The sequence below is a fragment of the Aureobasidium namibiae genome, assembly GCF_000721765.1.
Source record: "Aureobasidium namibiae CBS 147.97 unplaced genomic scaffold scaffold_33, whole genome shotgun sequence".
Taxonomy (NCBI): domain Eukaryota; kingdom Fungi; phylum Ascomycota; class Dothideomycetes; order Dothideales; family Saccotheciaceae; genus Aureobasidium; species Aureobasidium namibiae.
Genome location: NW_013581176.1, coordinates 71,105 through 89,779, shown reverse-complemented (window position 1 = coordinate 89,779; position 18,675 = coordinate 71,105). Strand labels below are relative to the sequence as shown.

The window sequence follows — 18,675 nt, the reverse complement described above, 5'->3', positions numbered from 1 at the left end:
TGAGTGTTTTCATGTGTCCATTACGACGTATTTGCTAGAAGACCTGCACATCATAGCTGCATGCTTCAACCTATACTTGTCCGTCCTCTACTCCTCTCTAAAGCACCCTGTAGACCCTTTCCATGCTTCGCAGAAAATCCCTCGCTAGAAGTGCCTTAAGGATCTCCAGCGTAGCTTGCATGTGGCGCTCATTTGGACTGAATACAGCTACCGACTTAAATGAGCAGGAAAGTCGGTCAATATTTGGACGTTGCCTGGCTGCAGGCAGTAACTAGCATGCAGTGGGCGAGCCTCTAAACTGGAACTATACTCTTGCCTCCCTACCAGTCGAGGTAAGGGTACTCACGCTCTGCATGTCCGTCGGCATTTGACATTTTCTACACAGGTTTCTTACCCAAACAGCATCTTCTCTGGTGCAGCCCATTGTTGTCACAGAAAAGCTGGTTCCTAGATCCACCGTCTTCATAAGGCTGCTCAGCAGCAAGCTCACCTTAATCGAAGATCCTTTGCGCGATCTCGAGTCCTCCAGGCCATACTCGCCTAAAATGTATGGTATCTTGCCCCCAAATATGCCGTAGGCGCGGGGTCAGAGGTTGGCACACAGGTAGGACGTATTGTGTCCCATCAAGCAAGAGCCGACAACTCCGAAGAATGCTGAATGCTTCATGCATCTCTCCTTCCTCCGATCATCCGACCTTCGATCGCTGAAAGGGGAGCCTCGCGGCTAACTACGGGTAAAGAAGCGTCCTGTATTGGCGAAATGCTACATCAAGGCTACATCCCAGGAATCTTGCTGTGAATCAGGCCATTCGCTATACGCCTGGATAGAGAGACGCCGAAGCCCTAAGATGCAACTGTGGGCCGTCATCGTTTTGCTCCATCCCTGAGCTGTGATCATGTGGTGAATAGCAATTCTTGGCTGCTTTGTTCTTGTATAGACTTCGAGAGTCCGAGGAGTACGGCAACCATCAGATCGTCACTTTCCGAGCAGAAGAAACATGGCCACTTTTACCAAGATGCCGGATTCCGAGACTCCTGTAGTCTGAGTCAATCATCTTGAAAAGATTGTGAAGATCAATGACAATGTTTATGGAGGCGTCCACCGAGTATGCCAATGTATCCTATAGATGCATCAAAGAATCAGACTTGGACTCCTGTCAGACGATACGAGTACAGGTGACTGACATATCAAAAAGGCACATGGGAAGCTGCGGTGTCTACGACCCCGGCAACCCCTTATCGGACGAGAACGTCTTCCGCAAGGACGTGATCGAAACCTCCAAGGATTTCAACTGTCTGATCCCCAGACATCCGGGCGGCAAATCTGTAACTACTTACCACTGGCTCGATAGCATCGGTCCTATAGACCAGAGGCCCGCAGGGTGAGGTTATAACCGAACAAGGAAGTGTGGCTGTCCCTTGACAGTCGTTCAGATCGGAACTCGCTCGGCTTGGTGGAGAGAGTAACCAGTCCGGTACTGATGTGTTTTTGAGTGGTGCCAGGTCGTTGGCAGAGAACCTTACTTTGCTCTGAATTTTGGTACTGGCACACTGGACGAGGCTTTGGACTGGTTGGAGTACTGTAATCCTGACAAGAACGCTTACCCTGCGAACTTGAACCGCAAGCTAGGCCACGACAAGCCTTATAACGTTGGTTGGGTTTATATGTCAATCATTAACGAACGATTATAGCGGAATCGTACGTAAGTATAGTACTAATGATAATCTTGGAGGTAGTAAGAACCGCTACTTGGATTACCTAGAACATTAGTAGTGTCAAGCAAGTGGAGCAAGTAGTGTGTAGTAGTGTATGCCAAAGGGACGGTTGAAATAACTAGTTGAGTTGAATGCAGGACCTCGTAGTGATGCCCTGCCTACCTATATACCTTGATAGATAATGAGTGTATGTATGTTGCTCTGTATGCTTTATTGTTCTGTGTGGTCTGGAGGGAGCAGGGAGAACGAGGAATCGCACAGAGCAGGGTGCATGAGGCATTATGTGCTCTGTGGAATCCCCAGTTCTTGGCGGAATCCTCAGAGCAGGATTCCAAATCCGGTAATGATTGTTGTAAAACCCGTTACGCTTAACTAGCTCGTAACACGTAGCTGCAGAGCTTCTACGGTCGCTGACTTACAAACCCCTCGCCCGCCCTATAATGCTAGAGAGATCACCTTAGGCAACCTACCACCATCAATTGTGATAACGGTGTTCGCCTTGGTACAGTTGGCCAGAGCACGATTGATCACAAAGGTTCCCGAAGTGCCAGCCGGAGCATTGATAACTGCATTAATCCTGCCGAGAGCAATGGTCCACGATACCTTCAATGTACCATGTGGAGTCTTAACCTGCGCACTTGCGTACGAGAGGTCAAAGCCGGTGTAAGCGGGCTCGATTATCCAAGTCTTGTAGCCCAAAGTTAGGGGTCTAATGCCGGCGACGTATTCGGTCAGGATGTAGGTGGCTGCGCCACCCCATGGGTGCGAAAGACTGGTGTAACGCGACAGTGCGGGCTCGAGATTGGTGTCTACGTACTCCCAGGAGGCGCCGGAGTGGGTGGTGTCATTGTTGATCATGGCTGCCCACAGATTATCCATCAAGTAGCGTGTCTCACTCGTGCGGTTCGACTGCATAAGCGCGGAAAGCAGGAAGCCGTTCGTGTTGGGAGAGATGGTAACAAGGCCGGATGACGATATGGCGGTTGAGTCCTTGTAACCAGGGCTGAGTTTGAGCTCGGCTAGCGCATTGATACACGAGGTTGCTTGCAAGGAAGTTGCTACGCCAGAGGTGATAACAAAAGACAGACCCGATACTGAGTAGGCAGATGCGTTGGACTTGGTGTCTGAGAAGTAGCCGAGGTTGGATTGCCAGAAACTGGACTGAATTTTTGAAGTCAGGGAATCTGCAGAGGCGGTCCACAAGCTGGCGGAGCCGGCATCTCCTACTGAAGCTGCAACCTCGGCCATTACTCGTAATGCCTGGACCGTGGCAGCATTGACAGCCAGACCACTACCGTCACCAATGAAAGTGAGGAACGTAAGAGTGACAAGTCCTGAAGACTTGTCAATCTTGCTTACTAACCAGTTGACGGCCAGTTTCCACTGCGACCAGCTCTTGGCAGCAAACGTAACATCATTGGTGTAACGCATGTATGAACCAAAAGAGATGAGACCCAGGATGTGGTAGTCTTCCAGAGGGTATATCGGTCCATCAGGTGTCGATATAGCAAATTGAGAAGTTGCAGAGCCGGGGTATCCCATAGCAGTGTCCAAAGGTAGTTGGCCGCTAGGGAGCTGCCAGTCAAGGAACGTTTGTAGAGTGCCGGTCGTGTAGTCTGAGCGAGATGTCGAGACGCCGAGGATGCCGGCAGCGTGGTAAAAGTCACCCAACCAGACCAGGCGGTCACGCTTAGCACCATCGAGACAGACTGCTTCCGTGTTGGATTGCATACCGTATTCTGGCAGAACGATAGAGGCATTAGTCATAGAATTGGCGTAAATGACCGTGCCATTGCTCGAAGCAACTTTGACATCCTTGAAATATGCAGCCTGATCCTGCCAACCACCGAAACCGAACGAGCCAGTGGTGATGGAACCAGAGGTGCTGGTGTAGTACTTGTCCAAGGTAACGTTGAAGATCTTGACTCCGTTCACTTTGACAGCAAGATAGTTACCGTCGTACATGGCAGCAGATACGGAGTACCACTGACCCTCCTTGACATCGAAAGGAACTTCGAAAGTATCGAGGTAGTAGGAGGGTACTGTAGTCTGATTCACAAGACTGAAGCCAAATCCAAGAACGACGCTGTTAGCGGGTAGAAGTGTGCGATTTACGTTAGAGTAGGTAGTAGCGGCGGGATAGTCTCCAACCAGATTAAGTTGGATGCCACCCGTTCTGCTTGCCACAGGGTAAGCCATGGCCCATCCCAAGCTTCCACGTTGAATTTTGGTTGAAAAGGTGAGATTATAGTTTGAGAAAGCATCTCCAGCCAAGGAAAGACCAGCACGGGATCCCCTGACGAGAGCACCGCTGCTCGATGAGATCTCCCATTTTGGCTTGTAAGCACCAGCCGAGAAGCAGGCCGCGCCAACCGCTCTAGCACCGAGCTTCCAAACCTCATTGTACAGCGAATTGGAGGAGGTGAAACGTCCAGGCAGCTTGTCGTAGTCGACTACATCGATAGTTGCGGTGAAACCAACGCTCGCAAACGTGACAGAGCCGGAAGTGAGCAAGCGGATGGTCTGCCAGCGTTGACCTCCCTGTGCAAGGAATGAGTCCAACTGTCCTGTGCAGGAAACTTCAAATGTCTCGACTCTGTAGGTGTTTGAAAGGCCTTCAGCAAACGGGAAAGGGCCGTCAGAGTAGGGCAAGTTAATGTCGTTGAAGTTTTCAGTGTATCTGTGTATGTTAGTGGCGTTCTTGAGCAACAAAGGTGGACGATTCACTTGACTTCGATCTGAACTTTGCCTTCGAAGCCGGTGACCTTGAAGAAGGGATATCCTGCGACCTCGTAACCATAGTCCAAGGTGGCGATGGGATTTTTCGAGTTTAGGGTGAAAGGAGCGAATGGTTGTGTCTTGATTTGCGGAGCATTGCCGATAGCGACAGCACTGGGATAGAAATGGTTGGAGCTAATTATCGGTTAATCAGGGTGTGGATAGAAGCATCACAAACATTGCCACAGACTTTGGTTTGTACGATGGAACCGCCAAAGCCTGCAAAGCAGAGGCGAGCAGTAAAGGAATGGAAGTCTTCATCTCTATCGTTCCAGGTGAGAAAACTGTTTTCTGCTGGAGGGCACATCACACTTTATAGGGTTGACCACTTGGCACGAGCTCGAGAGCAATAGTGCTTGTCCCAACTCCGCAAGACATTGTAGTCGAAAGCAAGTCGACGCCATGTTATTCAATCAACTCACTGGCCATCTACCGTCCTTGTCTGCCGTTGCAGACACGACTTACTTTCCTTTACCGGCACGTGGAGCCGCGAAAGAAGTTAGAGTAAAGCTGGAGACTGAGTTGCGGGGTCTGGGTGAAACAATGTGGGGAACACCGCTGTGCTCCCTCAACATATTCAGTGCAACGTCTGGACGTCTTCATGACTGCGAAAGTGCGTGAGATGGAGTAATAAGAAGATGACCGACGCCACGTTCTTTCGCTCAGACCATCGGTCAATTGACGTCCTTATTTGCTGTTGTGAATACAACTAACTTCCTCCACTAGTATGTAGAGCTATAGAGGAGTTGGAACGAACCTTAGAACCGGTTCATTTGATTGAATTGATTTGATTTTCCTAAGCTATTTACCCCATAAGGGGTATGATCTGTCCGGATTCAACCTGCTTTCCAACCAATAGCAAACGTTAGACTCGGTTATATAAGGAGGGTGAAGGTATCTTAAACCTTGAGTTAATCAATAACGCCTATACTCCTATGTGCTCTTATACAGAGTGACTCTACACTTCTAATCCTTAATGGTAGAGGTAGAAGCCGATCGTCCTTAGAACGGCTTACTAGTCCACTTAGTCTTTCTTTACGCGCGAACAAGCCTAGCCCTAGCTAATTGAAAACGGACATGAGCAACTTCCTACATGACATGGGAAAGAAGGAACTAGTTTAGTTAAAGAAAACGTCTAAACAACGTAAAATCTAACACTCTAAGCGTTAGTTAGTGAGGTTATAGTGGCGCGTTAGGCGCATGGGACTATAGTATAGTGATTAATGGACCTACCATCTTATTGTATACAGAAGACGCTAGTGAAGCTAGGGATAGAGATCTTGAAATTGTCCCCATTCGTCTCTCCTTTCTTGCTCTCCTCTCTACTAGATGGTTGTCTGCTTTTCTATACGTCTTTCTTCTTTCTAATAAGATTAACCTTAGTTTAAGGTGTTTGTTCGAGAGGATATAGCATTAGACATTTTTTCATTGGATCAGGTCTATACTCAGATTCTCATCTGTACTTTCGGCCATAAGGGCACCGTTCCAATCTGTGAAAAGATTTGGAATTCAGTTTGTGGAGAAATGGTCACCCCGCACTCCCGCACTCTTCTTGAACGGCTCCACAATTTCAGGCGCACAAAGCGTACTGTCGCGCTTTCATCCCTTATAACTCAGGCGAACCTAGTTCTCGAGAAAGGCACTCTATTTGTCGGGAGGTTTTGTGTGGCCAGAAGCGCGCTGAGGGTTCGACTTCTAGACTGTCACTTCATGAACCCGGTGGAGAGGCTCGATCTGCCGTGTCTTGACACTCTGCTGCCGTCTGCACTGACCCCGCTTCTCGACCCCACTGGGTTTGACGCTCAGAGCGTGCTCTATGGTACATGATCCCTGATTGCATCTGGGCCATCGCACCATGAGGCATATCTTGAGGTGGTAAGTCATATAAAAGGGCAAGCAGGTCGGCCGTGTATGGAAGCGTACCACTCTCCTTCTTTTCTTCCCTCAAATATGCGATCTACTCTGATATCTGGACTGCTGTGTGCATCTGTCGTTGGAGCTGTCCAGCCATTAGTGGATGTGAGTTACTCTAAGTATCAGGGTGTCCCGTTGGCAAATGGTATCACAGAATGGCTGGGTATGCGATATGCCGCTCCTCCTGTTGGCAATTTAAGATTTGCGGCGCCGGTTGATCCTGTCCAGAACAAGACCACGGTCGTAGCTAATACTGTGAGTAACTTCCGTGTATGAAATCGATAGATTGGTTGTTGATAACTACGCAGTTTGGAGACATTTGTTTGGGTACTGGCGCTGTTCCCAGCAACACCTCGTCTGAGGACTGCCTGTTCATAAACGTTTACGCACCTACAAACGCTTCATCAGAAGACACGCTACCTGTGTACTTCTTTATTCAGGGTGGAGGTTTCAATTCAAACTCGAACGCCAACTACAATGGAAGCGGTCTGATCGAAGCCAGCAACCACAACATCATCGTTGTCAACTTTAACTACCGCGTGGGACCCTATGGTTTCCTCGCTTCCAAGGAGATTGTCAAGGAAGGCAACACCAACAATGGCATCAGAGATCAAATCAAGGCCCTGCAGTGGGTCCAAAAGAACATTCGCAAGTTTGGTGGTAACCCCAACCATGTCGTTCTTGGTGGCGCATCAGCAGGTGCCTCATCCGTGACTCTGCTCCTTACAGCCCACAATGGACGCAACGATGGCCTTTTCCACGCCACAGCAGCTGAATCCCAGGCTCTTTCCCCCTTGCTCAGCGTGGAAGAGTCTCAGTTCATGTACGACAACCTCGTCATCCGCACCGGCTGCGTAGACTCAAACGACACACTGGCCTGTCTACGCGGTCTCAACAGCACATTCCTGCAGACCAAAAACATCAACACGCCTTTTCCCGGCGCCCAGAACCCTCCTGTTACCATGTATTCCCCAACTCTCGACGGCGACATCGTAACCGACTACACACTCTCGGCCTACCGCAAAGGTAACTTTATTAAGCTGCCCGCCATCTACGGCGACGACACAAACGAGGCCACCTTTTTCACCCCCACAAACACATCTTCCATCGCCGAAAGCAACACCTTCATCAAGGACCAATTCCCCTTGCTAACCACTTCACAACTCCGTGAAATTAACACTCTGTACCCCAACAACCCTAACAACACATTCCCCAACTCAGGCTTATACTGGAGACAAGTCAGCGACGTATTCGGCGAGATGTTGTTCAACTGCCCGGGCCTCGCCATCACCGACATTTACTCCTCGAACTTCTCCCGCAAGGACATCTACAACTTCCACTGGGACGTTCTTGACCCTGGCTTTGCAGCTAGAGGCCTCGGTGTAGGCCACACGACGGAGCTCGGTGCCATCTGGGGTCCTAACAACACTCAAGGGTTTACCTTGGCGTCGTATGCGACCACAAACGCCAACATCATTCCCATCACTCAGGCATACTGGATTAGTTTCATCAGAAGCTATAACCCTAACACTTACAGATTGAAGGGCAGTCCCGAGTGGAGGGCTTGGACTGCGCAGAAGAAGCAGAGACTGCACTTCGTTACTAATGCTACTGCTATGGAGGTGGTGGATCAGAGACAGCAGAAAAGGTGTGCATATCTCAGCAGTGTTGCTGTAGACCTCAAGCAGTAGAGAAGGAGCAAAACCCCCCTTTTGATATTTGAGATTCTGCGAGACATTTCTTTGATGGACGAGTATCAGATGTGTGAGATTGTACGATTGTACGATTGTACAGATAATCGTGATCATTTACTGCCCCCTTTTGTAGATGATATGTAGTCTTATCCTACCCAATATAGTTGGTTGTTTGGTTGGTTGATTATTGTAAGCTATTGACAGTCTTGTCGTCTGTATGAGCTGTCCTGAACACTGCTTCGTCGCTGCCTTCGCTGCCTTTGCTGCTTTGTCTTATGTGAAACTCCCCTACTCCTGTTCCTGACTGCTCTGACCTTGTGCCGACGTAGCTCCCATCCTAGTTGTCTCTAGAAGAAACCAGATCGTTGACTTCACCATGCCCAAATCTGGTGCCCACTTCTCCCTAGCGCCATCCACTAGCTTTCCCGTCCGCAACTCCCTCTTCATGCTGTAGCCTCCTAGCAGGTAGGAGAGATCTCCCCATCTCGTTCCCGCCACTTCTCTTGTTTCCTGCCTCATGTCTGTCCATCGAGGACACCGTAGCAGGACATGCGCTACTGTTTCGTCTTCGATCCCGCACCCGCACTCTGCGCTTTCCTCTAAGACACCGATGGGTGGTATCCTCAGGTGGCCTCTGTTGCTGTTCAAGGTGTCAGATACCAGCGTTGTGTATAAAGCATCCTGAACTCCTGCACTCTTCCACAAATTTGCTTGGAGAATGTTTAGTGTACTAAGCATAAGGGCGGAGGTTGTTAACCTTTTCCGTTCGCTTCCTGTACTCTGAACATCCGTTGTAAGACGCAGGGTGATCCCCTTCGCAGTCGGCGCATCTTGGTGTGTCCGTGTGGCAGCCGTTGTGTTTCTCCTCTCCACATCTTACGCGTCTAGGTGCGCTTTTGCAGTCTCTCCTCATGTGACCATACCTTTGACACTAGTGACATATTGCAGGTTTCTTTTTCTCATAGAACTTCTCGACCTTGAACATGCTCCCGAAAATGAAGATCTCCTCACCCTTAGCTTGCATCCAGAACAGCTTCTCGACCTGTTCTCTTGAGTCCAGTTTGGCAACTACTGACCCACAGGCGGCGCTCTCCTTTGGTCGTCCTAACCACTTCATGTGCTTTATCTCGATATGGTTCTCTGCTTCGAATGTCTGCTTTGCGCACTCGTTTACCCCCTTCGTGTTCTGGTCTGTGGCATCGATTCTTGAGACAAAGTCAATCTTGACCGGATAACAGGTGGGTTCAATGAGGTTTGCTCCTTTGAGGAACACCTCGATCCAGTCGCTTGCATTTTTTCCCGCTATCTTTTCTGCCTCCTTGTCTATGTTGAGATATGCGAGGTGGACATCTTTGTTGGTGTGTCTTATCATAAATCTCCTGATCTCCACGTTCTTTAGTCCTTTGTTGGATCTGATTGCTGCGAAGATGCAATTCTTCGTTCTAGTATCGGAGTCTGATCCAGTGCGTCCTTCCATGTCAAGGTTTTTTCCAAGTCGATAATCATGTCTGCTTCTTAAGTGGGAGCTGTCTTTTCATTGCGCTTCTAATGAATCTTCCTACTGACGTTGGTGACGACCTAATAGGCGGATGATCCACTTGCTTAGACATGTTAAAGGACACCCTAAATGTGGCAGATCGCGTAGGGGTGATGATCTGGTTCGGGTCCGGTAGAGGTATACCTCGCGCTGCCACATCTGCGTATAAGTCAGTATTTCCTGTGGGTACTGATCGCGACTGCAGGAGCCCCAAGTCGAGACAGATGCTTGGAGGCTCTTGAGATCAAGAACCAGTGTTGTAACCGTGTTTTGTAGCTGCTTGATCTCCTCTCTTCCTTCCTTTTCCTTCTCCTCGGCCCGTGCCCCGTCTTCCCTTTCCTTCTTTCCTTTTTCCTTAGTTCTTGCATTTTGCAGCAACAGAAGTTCCATATTGTCCTCGATCGTACGTGATGGTCTTGCACTTCTTTCTCTTTCATCGGCGCTTGGGGTTGGACTGCCGTCGTCTGATGTTTACACTTGTGGATAAATAGCTGAATATTCTCATCTATAGATCTTAGCTCATGATATCTAGCCTTAGATATAGTGTCACTCTTGAGAGACTCAAGAATCTTTTCACTAAGCGCTGGAAAAGACAGTCGCTAGATTCTAGCTTGGAATCATCAGGTCTCCTGCAAGTGCTCTAAATGATGCCATGATAAGATGAAGAAACCATTTTTGTAGAAGACCTAGTAGCTTGTTAAGACCATGTCATTTATGGTAGCGCATTGCTCGGTGGCTGAGTTTGAACGATGCTTCGTAGGATTTTGTTTTCATCTTGCGCCAGGAGCAGCTCGCGCTTTAGCCTCTTGATATCTGACTCCAAAGAGTCGTTGCGCACTTTCGAAGCTGATAGTTGCGCTTCTAGTTCTTCCTCTCGTTGACGTCTGCGATTACGATATGCTCGTTGGCTATGAACACCACGACGTGTTAGCAGATGAGGACTCTGCATGAGTCGATGACCCGGATACATACGCAGCCAGATTTTGTGCTCTCCGTCTACGCTGTGTCGGCGTCAGGGATTCATCCTCAGCTGCGGAGCCACGACGTCGTTCTGCACACTCCAAGTGTCCTTCGAAATCGAATCTTATCGCTGGGGATTTGGATCGCCCACAATCAACGGCAATACCGTTGCAATATGCCAAGGGTTGCTTCTGTCGTTTTTCCACCAACCTGTTTGGGCTGTTCACGACAACCTGTTCAGTCGATGCGATCTGGCCTGGAGATGTGACTGGATTTTGCGTGGAGGTGTTGCCTACTGGCGCAGTAAGGGTGTGCTGCTCATAGCCATAGTGGAACTGGACACGGTATGAGTATGGATGTTGTGTAACCCGCCACGAGTCCTGCATACCTCCGAAACTCCCGGCCATACAGGATGTGTGTACATAGACTGCTGATCGTGCATCGTGTATACGGGAAAGTGGCAGACGTTCGTTGGTACACAAGGTTGTTGGTATTCCATGTTTGATGGAATGCTTGTAGCCACTTCCAAAATATGTTGTCCATGTACGAAGGTCGCGTGTACAAGAGTTTCAGCAGAAAGAGGCAGGATGTGTTTAAAGCTACCATAGCAGGAAAAGCCATGATCAGAGTCTCGATCCATTCTCGCGTTGGGGCTTCTAGGGTGAGTGGAGAGAAGTGGAAGCACACTTACGATGAACAATTGTAGCATCCGCGACTATCACGGAGCCTGGTCGCCAGACGCCTTCTCAGGGCCTACCCGCGATCTCCCTGATTTTCTCTCTGTTCCGAACTTTGGGTTCATGGTACAGAGTTAGCGGCAAGCTCCACCACGCGTCACTTTATTGACAATGTGGAGAAGGGGCTGGCTCCGCCTTACATTCTATCTTCTATTCCATGAGCTCGCAACTAAATCGAAGTATCTCAGCAGAGGTCGGCCGGACCGTTTTAAAAACCGAGATGTGGGAAAGTATTCTATGATAAGAATGGAGACGGCGACAAGTGGAAGGCAAAGACGGCCACCCAGGCTTACAGACCCATGTTCACGCTCCTCAGTCCCATCGATACTGACTTCTTGGGCTTGAACCAGACAATTGCCAACACGGGCGAAGACATGGTTCGACGCGTCAAGCCACGGGAATAACAAACTTTCAACAACGAATCATTCCGGCAACATGGCATGCGATTCATAGGATCTTCCTTCCTGTTTTAGGATTCGAGAACTCATGCTAATCGTTGTCAATCTAGCGTCTTGGAAAACATGGCATCTTGACCACCGTATCGTATGGGTTTTTGTCATCCGATATCGCAGATGATATTTTCGAGACATGCACACATCAATTCACTGGGGCCCTGTCAACCGCTGTCTGCACTTGAGTAGTCTAGATCGGGCATATCCGATATGTCTGTTTGCTTTCTATTGAACATGTCCGTTTACGATCGGTACAAGCTACACGAGTCTCATGACTCCTGTGGGTCTGTCAGCCAGCTTCGAGAGCTAAGATTGCCACTTGTCTACACCCATTTCCTGACTTATTCGCTACGGGTTGTTGTTGTGGACGCATGCTTCGATAGGGTCCCAACATTCTGTTATCCAAGCGTTGCCAAGAAGGACAGAGGCACAGCTCGGTGCAGCACGGAGAGCACCTACTATCCGTGCAAAGCTAGGAATTCTGTTGCCGAGCCGCTCAATGGCACACGGCGACGTGGCCACGTTGCTCCTCTCCACGTCTGATAGGTTCCTATTCTTCCCCAAATCTGTTTCAAGCCCTAGGGTCTGCACACGTCACATGATGACATTGCTTCAGCTCGCATGATGATGCTATTCGTGGTTTGCAAATCATGTACTTAACGTTGGCTGATTTGTCTAAATGATTATGGTATTGGAATCGCATCGTGCCAAGGTTTTGGCTTTTGCTTGCAAGCATCAACCATGGCGTACCCCGGGTTCGAGATTTGCTTCTGTCGACAGGATGGAGCTGAAGACCCGCAGATTCTGCAGTCCTCGTCATCTCAATACGCATGTAATTGCAGGTGTCGAGTTCCAGAAGTCGAACATTTGGCCCTAATGGACTTCACCGCTTCCGACATACTGTCATGGCCCTACGGTTTATATTGCCGATCTCTGGCGATCTCTTAGCTTTCGTCGCAAGGCGTCATGTTTGTCTCGCCCTGGCTCCCTTCTAAACGCCACCCATCCAACCCTTCTGGTATTGCCTTGCTCTACGATGGATCCCGAGGTACCTCGTGTGACTTTACGTCACGTTTGTCGCGTTCCGTACATACCTGCATGATGGTCAAGGAATCAAGGTCTCCGCCCGAGGGCACGCTAAAAAAGATACCCACCACTACTCCTCTATAGGCAGCATGAACAAGGGATCGAAACTTCAAGGTTTTATCTCTACTTGTGGAGGAGCGGGTGGCGGACCAGAAGATCCAGCAGGCGCTTGACAAGATTGGGCGAGACTCGGGGTTGGCAGGAAGCATGACCATTCATCCGCCCATTCTCGAGGATTCCAGTCGGCCGTCAGTTTCCAACTTTTCTCCCGATGATCTCGAATTTTCCCCAGCAATACCTTCGAGTGAAAGTAGCCAAGTTACCTCTGAGTTAAGCAGAATCTTCCCGACCTGTAAAACCTTTGTGCAGCGTGACATGCAAGAGCTCACGTTTTCTGGTATAATACTACCGGCTAGGAGGGCTCCACCTGATGCGATCATGGATCATATCAACACTTCGGTCCGGAAGGTCGCCCCTATTGGGTCACGTGAGTTGTTTAGGGACAAAATTGATCACCGGACGACCGATACACCCCTCCAAGAGCGACGACGAGCTATACAGCGACGACTTCGGCTCCAATCCGTCTGTCCGGTCGTTCATCTCGTCATGTGAAGCAGACGTTTCATTTACCATTCCATGAATTACTCTGACCAATACGCTGCACACAGAGTAGGTAATGAATAGATCAGACCAGTTCTGACTCCAGAACTGGTCATAGGTATAATAGTCGTCGGCGACAGAAAGGGTGAAACAGTCCCAGTCTTCAGTTCCGATATCAATAGGGCACATAGCTATGTTTTCGAAGGACCTTTCAAGGCTAGTGGTGATGCCGATTTCAATCCAACTTTTGACACATTGAGCCTCTCCAATAGCTCGTGCAGATAGCCGCCCTCCGTGAGGTGTGATCATCTCGTCGTCGCTCGAGAGGATGCACTCTGGCTCATCCAACATTGCTAGTATAGTAAAGAGGTCTCTGACTATACGTGAGAGACGAGGGTAAGCCTGCTTTTGACGTTGTGTTGACCAGAACTCAAGAGGTCTAGATTCATTCGGTCGTCGCCCTGCTTCGCACCACTTCTGGTGTTCATCAGTAGATGTGTCGTCCGCAAGGTCACGGAAGTCGCTTAAGGTGTCCTCATCCATCCATTCAGCGTGCGTTGTCCTAAACTCGAAGAGATCTTGTGTCCTCAGTGGTGACAGTAATTTTAGCGTAGTCGAGCCATAACTTCTTGACTTCAACGGGAGCTCTGTTATTTCTATCTGGGCGACCTCGCCATGCCTTTTCAAGCCGCTTCCACTTGAGGCCAGGACGGAGCACAACTGCAGCAACATATACAGGTGATCGGTCTGTCTTTGGGTAGTATTCATCCAGCTTTTGCCATGCGAGGTTGATACCGACACAAAGCATACGGTGGTCGACGAAGCAGCAAAACTGCTAGATAGGCGACTTCTTTTAGCCCGGCATTCGCCGTGCACAGTGATGTTGTGGGTAGTCAAGTGCTTGATAGGAGGTGCAGTACCATAGCCTACGCAGAAGGCACAACGAATTATACGTTTATTGTAGCAAGACCGACAGACGCAGTGATAGACCTCAAGAAGTATTCCTTGTGCCTGAGCTCGCCAGCCATGGTCGGATACCCGGCTTGTGCTTGCAACCTTGCCATCTGAGCAACTTTCGAGCTGTATAGTGGTACCAATGTTCTTCACCAGCGGAGACGTGTACGGTCGACATCCCTGTAGTAGTTAAGGTTCGCAACAGTGCGAGGAGTCTCAGCGCAAGCAGCAGTATTCTTGAAGTCGTCAGGGCGCTGAAACATGGTATAACATTGAGATACATCCATTCATTGAGATGAGTTCTCTCAGCTGGCCTCATTGAGCATCATAAGAGGTCTAAATGCATTGTGCCATGTTATAGCTCGTCTCGTACCGCCTGATGTGGATCGTTGTGCCCTTATGGCGTGCCCCCTGAATGGTCAAGATGACGGTGAACCGTGAACACTGAAGGTACCTGAGATTGAACTTCCACTAAGGCCGGGTTCATAAATATTCGCTTGGCCACGATATAGCGGTGAATCTGAGGTTGCGAGAAGGAGAGCAGCCAGACCCTCGCCTAATGCTAGCAGTGACAGGGGCCTGCGAGAGTGGCCCTAGATTGGATAATCCAACTCATCACATGAACAATCACAGATCCTTTATAGTGAGGCCCGAACCAAGGAATTATCAGTCGTCTGACATACATGTGCACAATCTGTGATCGTGGTGATGGAGGACGTGACAGGTCGCGAAGAGTGATTTCCATCCATCGTGACATCATCCAGCAGCCATAATCCGGATATCGACCTCTCGTGTTGCTACAAGATGTAGGGGAGCGCTCGTCGGTTGTTTTGAAAGTGCGTCGGTTGTTTTGAGATCAAGGGGCGTGAATCTCTGTCACGATAAATAGCGCATCGTCTGTTCTTCTTAAATAGGTTAGACTGCTTTAGGGCTACATACGCACTCTCATCTGGCATTTCTCATGATCTTTTCCAAGACGGGAAGATGCGACGACAACAACAAGTCTACTCTACTCTTTGATAGCCAAGGATAAGTAGATGGTCTCTTTGAAACAACTAAAGCTGCACTAATCACCCTTTCCCAAGAGAAACACTCGTATCTCTCGATCAAGCTTTTTATAGCGGTACGGCAATGGCGCCGACTTAAAAGTGTGCCAAGCCGTCGCTTCGCTTCAGATTAAAGCTCTCATCCGCCATGTGAGACGTCGGCGTGCTCTTTTGACAACGTTGGCATGTCAGGTCTTGCTCGCCATATAACATACAGGGTTTGTAGCCGACATGAGCATCAAAGAATAGGCATAGGGCTATGTGTCTTGGAGTTCGGATAGAGGTATATAAGAAGCTTGAAAGACCTTGAGAGCTGTCTCGTCACCTCTTCCTTTGTATTCTTTCTTCTTTGTCCTTTTCCAACCTGCATCTGTCACTCTTCTTCTCGTTATGAAGTCTTTTGCTATCTTTACATCTGCTCTTGCAGCAGTCGCCAGCACTGTCAGTGCCTCTGTCGTCAAAGGCGCTGCCGAGGGGTTTGCCAAGGGTGTCACTGGAGGTGGCTCTGCCGCAGCAGTCTACCCTTCCACCACTGCTGAGCTGGTCTCGTACCTTGGTGATAGCACCCCTCGCGTCATTGTCCTTACCAAGACATTTGACTTCCGTAACACCGAGGGTACTGCCTCAGACAAGGGCTGTTCCCCCTGGGGCACTGGCTCACTCTGTCAACTAGCCATCGGTTCGTTGACCGTGCTCTGTCTCGGATCTTTCACTGATTTTCTATCAAGACAAGAACAACTGGTGCGAGGTTGACACGAACAATGCGCCCAAGGTCGGTATATCAAATCATTTTCTGGTGCAAAGTCTAATCCAGGCAATCAGGTCTCTTCCATAACTTATGACAAAGCTGGTGAAGTCGGTATCACCGTCAATTCCAACAAGTCTCTAGTTGGCCAGGGAAACAAAGGCGTCATCAAAGGCAAGGGTCTCCGCATGGCCAATGGTGTCAGAAACATCATCATCCAGAATGTTGCTATCACCGATATCAACGCTCACTACGTTTGGGGCGGCGACGCCATCACGCTCGCTGGCACGGTACTTTGTTCTTGTAACATTTGTAGATTCAGAGATTGACGATCTACTAGGATATGATTTGGATCGACCACGTTACCACTCAAAGAATCGGCAGACAGCACATCGTTCTTGGAACATCAGCTTCGGGCAGAGTTACCATCACTAACTGTGACATTGATGGGTCTTCTCCCTGGTCAGCTACTTGCGACGGCCGCCACTATTGGGCTCTCTACTTCACCGGATCGAACGATATGGTGACCTTCAAGGGCAACTACGTCCACCACACCTCTGGCCGTTCGCCCAAGGTCCAGGGTAACACCATCCTTCATGCCGTCAACAACTACTGGTACGACATCGACTCCAAGGGTCACGCTTTCGAAATTGGTCAGGGTGGTTACGTCCTTGCTGAGGGGTAAGTCAATCTCTCATCCTCTCTCGAGCTGGCTCTGCATGCTAGTCAAAAGGCACCGTGCTTTACGACAAAATGTTTTGGCAGCATGTCGAACTGGCTGGGATGGCTTCACGTCAATTCTTGCCGATCATACTGACTTTGAATCCAGGAATAAGTTCCAGAACGTCGCTACTGTCATCGAGGCCGGTGCCACTGGCAAGTACTTCACCGTTCCCAGCAGTGGCAGCGTCTGCAGCTCCTATATCGGCCGCAGCTGTGTCAGCAACGCTTTCGGTAGCTCTGGTGCCTTCTCCTCTGCCGACACCAGCTTCCTCAGTGACTTTAAGGGCAAGAACATTGCTGCCGCCTCGGCTGCCAGCGCTGTCACCACTGCCAGCGTCGGTTACGGAAAGATCTAAGCCAAAGGCATGGCTTGAAACATTCTTCAACTTCGGTTCTTGCTGCCATACTCCTAGTAGAGTACGATCTATAGATTCTGGATAGTCTCGCCGAATATACAAGCAATCTGTACCGTGCCGTCCTCTGATGGAGTAGAGTTCGTCAGTTGCCTCTAGAAACACACAAGCTCGCGGATTTCTGCTGAATGCTTACCGGTGCGTACGCACAACATTGGCCCAGTCGTAGTCGCTAGTATGTTTACTTGTGCTTCAGACATTAGCCAGAGAACAACGCTAGAACACAAAGTACATAGTGTTCACAAAGCACGTCAGTGTGCTCAGGAGGGCAACCCGAGGGCGGCAACGCTTAGATACCCTTGCAACATGTCCACTAACAGTATGTTTGTATCATACTTAGATGACTATGCAGGCTTAGGCAAGATCCTTTTGAGCTGCGACGATGCGCAGCGTAACGATAGGCTGGCGAGATCATCGATATCCAGCAAATCGGCAGGATGAGCTTTCCATCGGTATTCGGGTGTTACTGCCTCTATCCTCTCTGCGGTGAGGCCTATCAGAGCGTTGTTCGCATTGCTACAGTATCATCAGATGCGCCTCTCTTCGTCGTCAGCATTGTACGAAGGTTTATTGTTGCGATACAATGGATGTATCTTATATTCAGGCCTCCGCCCCAATACAGTCCCTCGCCCCAATACAGTCCCTCGGACCTGTCTCGACGTCTTATACGGATTCTCGTGTTTGAAGAGATAAGGCAACCACGAGCAGGGTGGAGCTCTTTGACGTTGCTCCGTACCTTCTCAAGCTCGAAGTCGCTGTTTGCACAACCTGCCAAGTCACCGTCTGTTTTGACAAGGTAGACCATCACTTTTACTCCAGACATGGAGGCTGTCGTTCATTGGTCAGAAGCGCTGTAACTCAGCGATCACATTTAGATCTGCTCAGACCTCGTCCTAACGCTGCGCCAACGCCAGAATGTCTCGTCACCCCTTTACGAGTTCCTTTCTGCCCGCTCTGCCTGCAATCATGTCGACAAACGACACGAAGCACGCTGTGGCTCGTCCTACACCTCATCTATTCAATCTTGTGTCCCATAACGCTAGACTGACCGCCGTAGCAAAAATCGTGGTTATTGGAAGGTAAACACGACGGCTTCTAAACACAACCGAAGAGAGATGTTGGACAATGAATGGGGTCTTACTGTCACCTGTTCTCTAACCACCATGAGCCAAGAGCTTGTGAACCTTGTTGCAATAATTCGTCGCTATATCGTAAGCAAATTTGACCTACGATTGTTGCCTTCGGCGGCTTGTGACTATGTAAAAGAATTTCGTAATTGTCGCTTTGACAGAGAGTGGTCCGTGATTGTTTCACCAACAA

At 49.4% G+C, this 18,675-nt stretch overlaps 6 protein-coding genes across 6 annotated transcripts; 3 read left to right on the top strand and 3 right to left on the bottom strand.

The window, feature by feature from the left end:
• Positions 1 to 1,083: 1,083 nt before the first annotated feature.
• Positions 1,084 to 1,692, top strand: M436DRAFT_86604 (glycoside hydrolase; the record flags this gene model as incomplete). Its single annotated transcript, XM_013566964.1, has 3 exons — positions 1,084 to 1,106; positions 1,197 to 1,326; positions 1,495 to 1,692. 3 exons carry the CDS (start codon positions 1,084 to 1,086, stop codon positions 1,690 to 1,692), a joined length of 351 nt encoding a protein of 116 aa, XP_013422418.1.
• A 459-nt stretch (positions 1,693 to 2,151) lies between these two features.
• Positions 2,152 to 4,755, bottom strand: M436DRAFT_86603 (Six-hairpin glycosidase; the record flags this gene model as incomplete). The annotated part of the gene is made up of 3 exons (XM_013566963.1): positions 2,152 to 4,396; positions 4,444 to 4,629; positions 4,685 to 4,755. The coding sequence occupies 3 exons, from the start codon at positions 4,753 to 4,755 to the stop codon at positions 2,152 to 2,154; spliced, it is 2,502 nt and encodes an 833-aa protein (XP_013422417.1).
• Positions 4,756 to 6,444: 1,689 nt separating this feature from the next.
• On the top strand, positions 6,445 to 8,099 carry M436DRAFT_58944 (triacylglycerol lipase; the record flags this gene model as incomplete). Its single annotated transcript, XM_013566946.1, has 2 exons — positions 6,445 to 6,663; positions 6,717 to 8,099. The coding sequence occupies 2 exons, from the start codon at positions 6,445 to 6,447 to the stop codon at positions 8,097 to 8,099; spliced, it is 1,602 nt and encodes a 533-aa protein (XP_013422400.1).
• A 291-nt stretch (positions 8,100 to 8,390) lies between these two features.
• M436DRAFT_68350 (uncharacterized protein) lies at positions 8,391 to 10,029 on the bottom strand (the record flags this gene model as incomplete). Its single annotated transcript, XM_013566962.1, has 4 exons — positions 8,391 to 8,812; positions 9,026 to 9,033; positions 9,071 to 9,420; positions 9,784 to 10,029. 4 exons carry the CDS (start codon positions 10,027 to 10,029, stop codon positions 8,391 to 8,393), a joined length of 1,026 nt encoding a protein of 341 aa, XP_013422416.1.
• A 322-nt stretch (positions 10,030 to 10,351) lies between these two features.
• Positions 10,352 to 11,098, bottom strand: M436DRAFT_68349 (uncharacterized protein; the record flags this gene model as incomplete). Its single annotated transcript, XM_013566961.1, has 3 exons — positions 10,352 to 10,547; positions 10,612 to 10,934; positions 10,988 to 11,098. 3 exons carry the CDS (start codon positions 11,096 to 11,098, stop codon positions 10,352 to 10,354), a joined length of 630 nt encoding a protein of 209 aa, XP_013422415.1.
• Positions 11,099 to 15,864: 4,766 nt separating this feature from the next.
• Positions 15,865 to 17,298, top strand: M436DRAFT_58939 (uncharacterized protein; the record flags this gene model as incomplete). Its single annotated transcript, XM_013566944.1, has 5 exons — positions 15,865 to 16,153; positions 16,203 to 16,246; positions 16,297 to 16,509; positions 16,560 to 16,900; positions 17,049 to 17,298. 5 exons carry the CDS (start codon positions 15,865 to 15,867, stop codon positions 17,296 to 17,298), a joined length of 1,137 nt encoding a protein of 378 aa, XP_013422398.1.
• Positions 17,299 to 18,675: the final 1,377 nt, after the last annotated feature.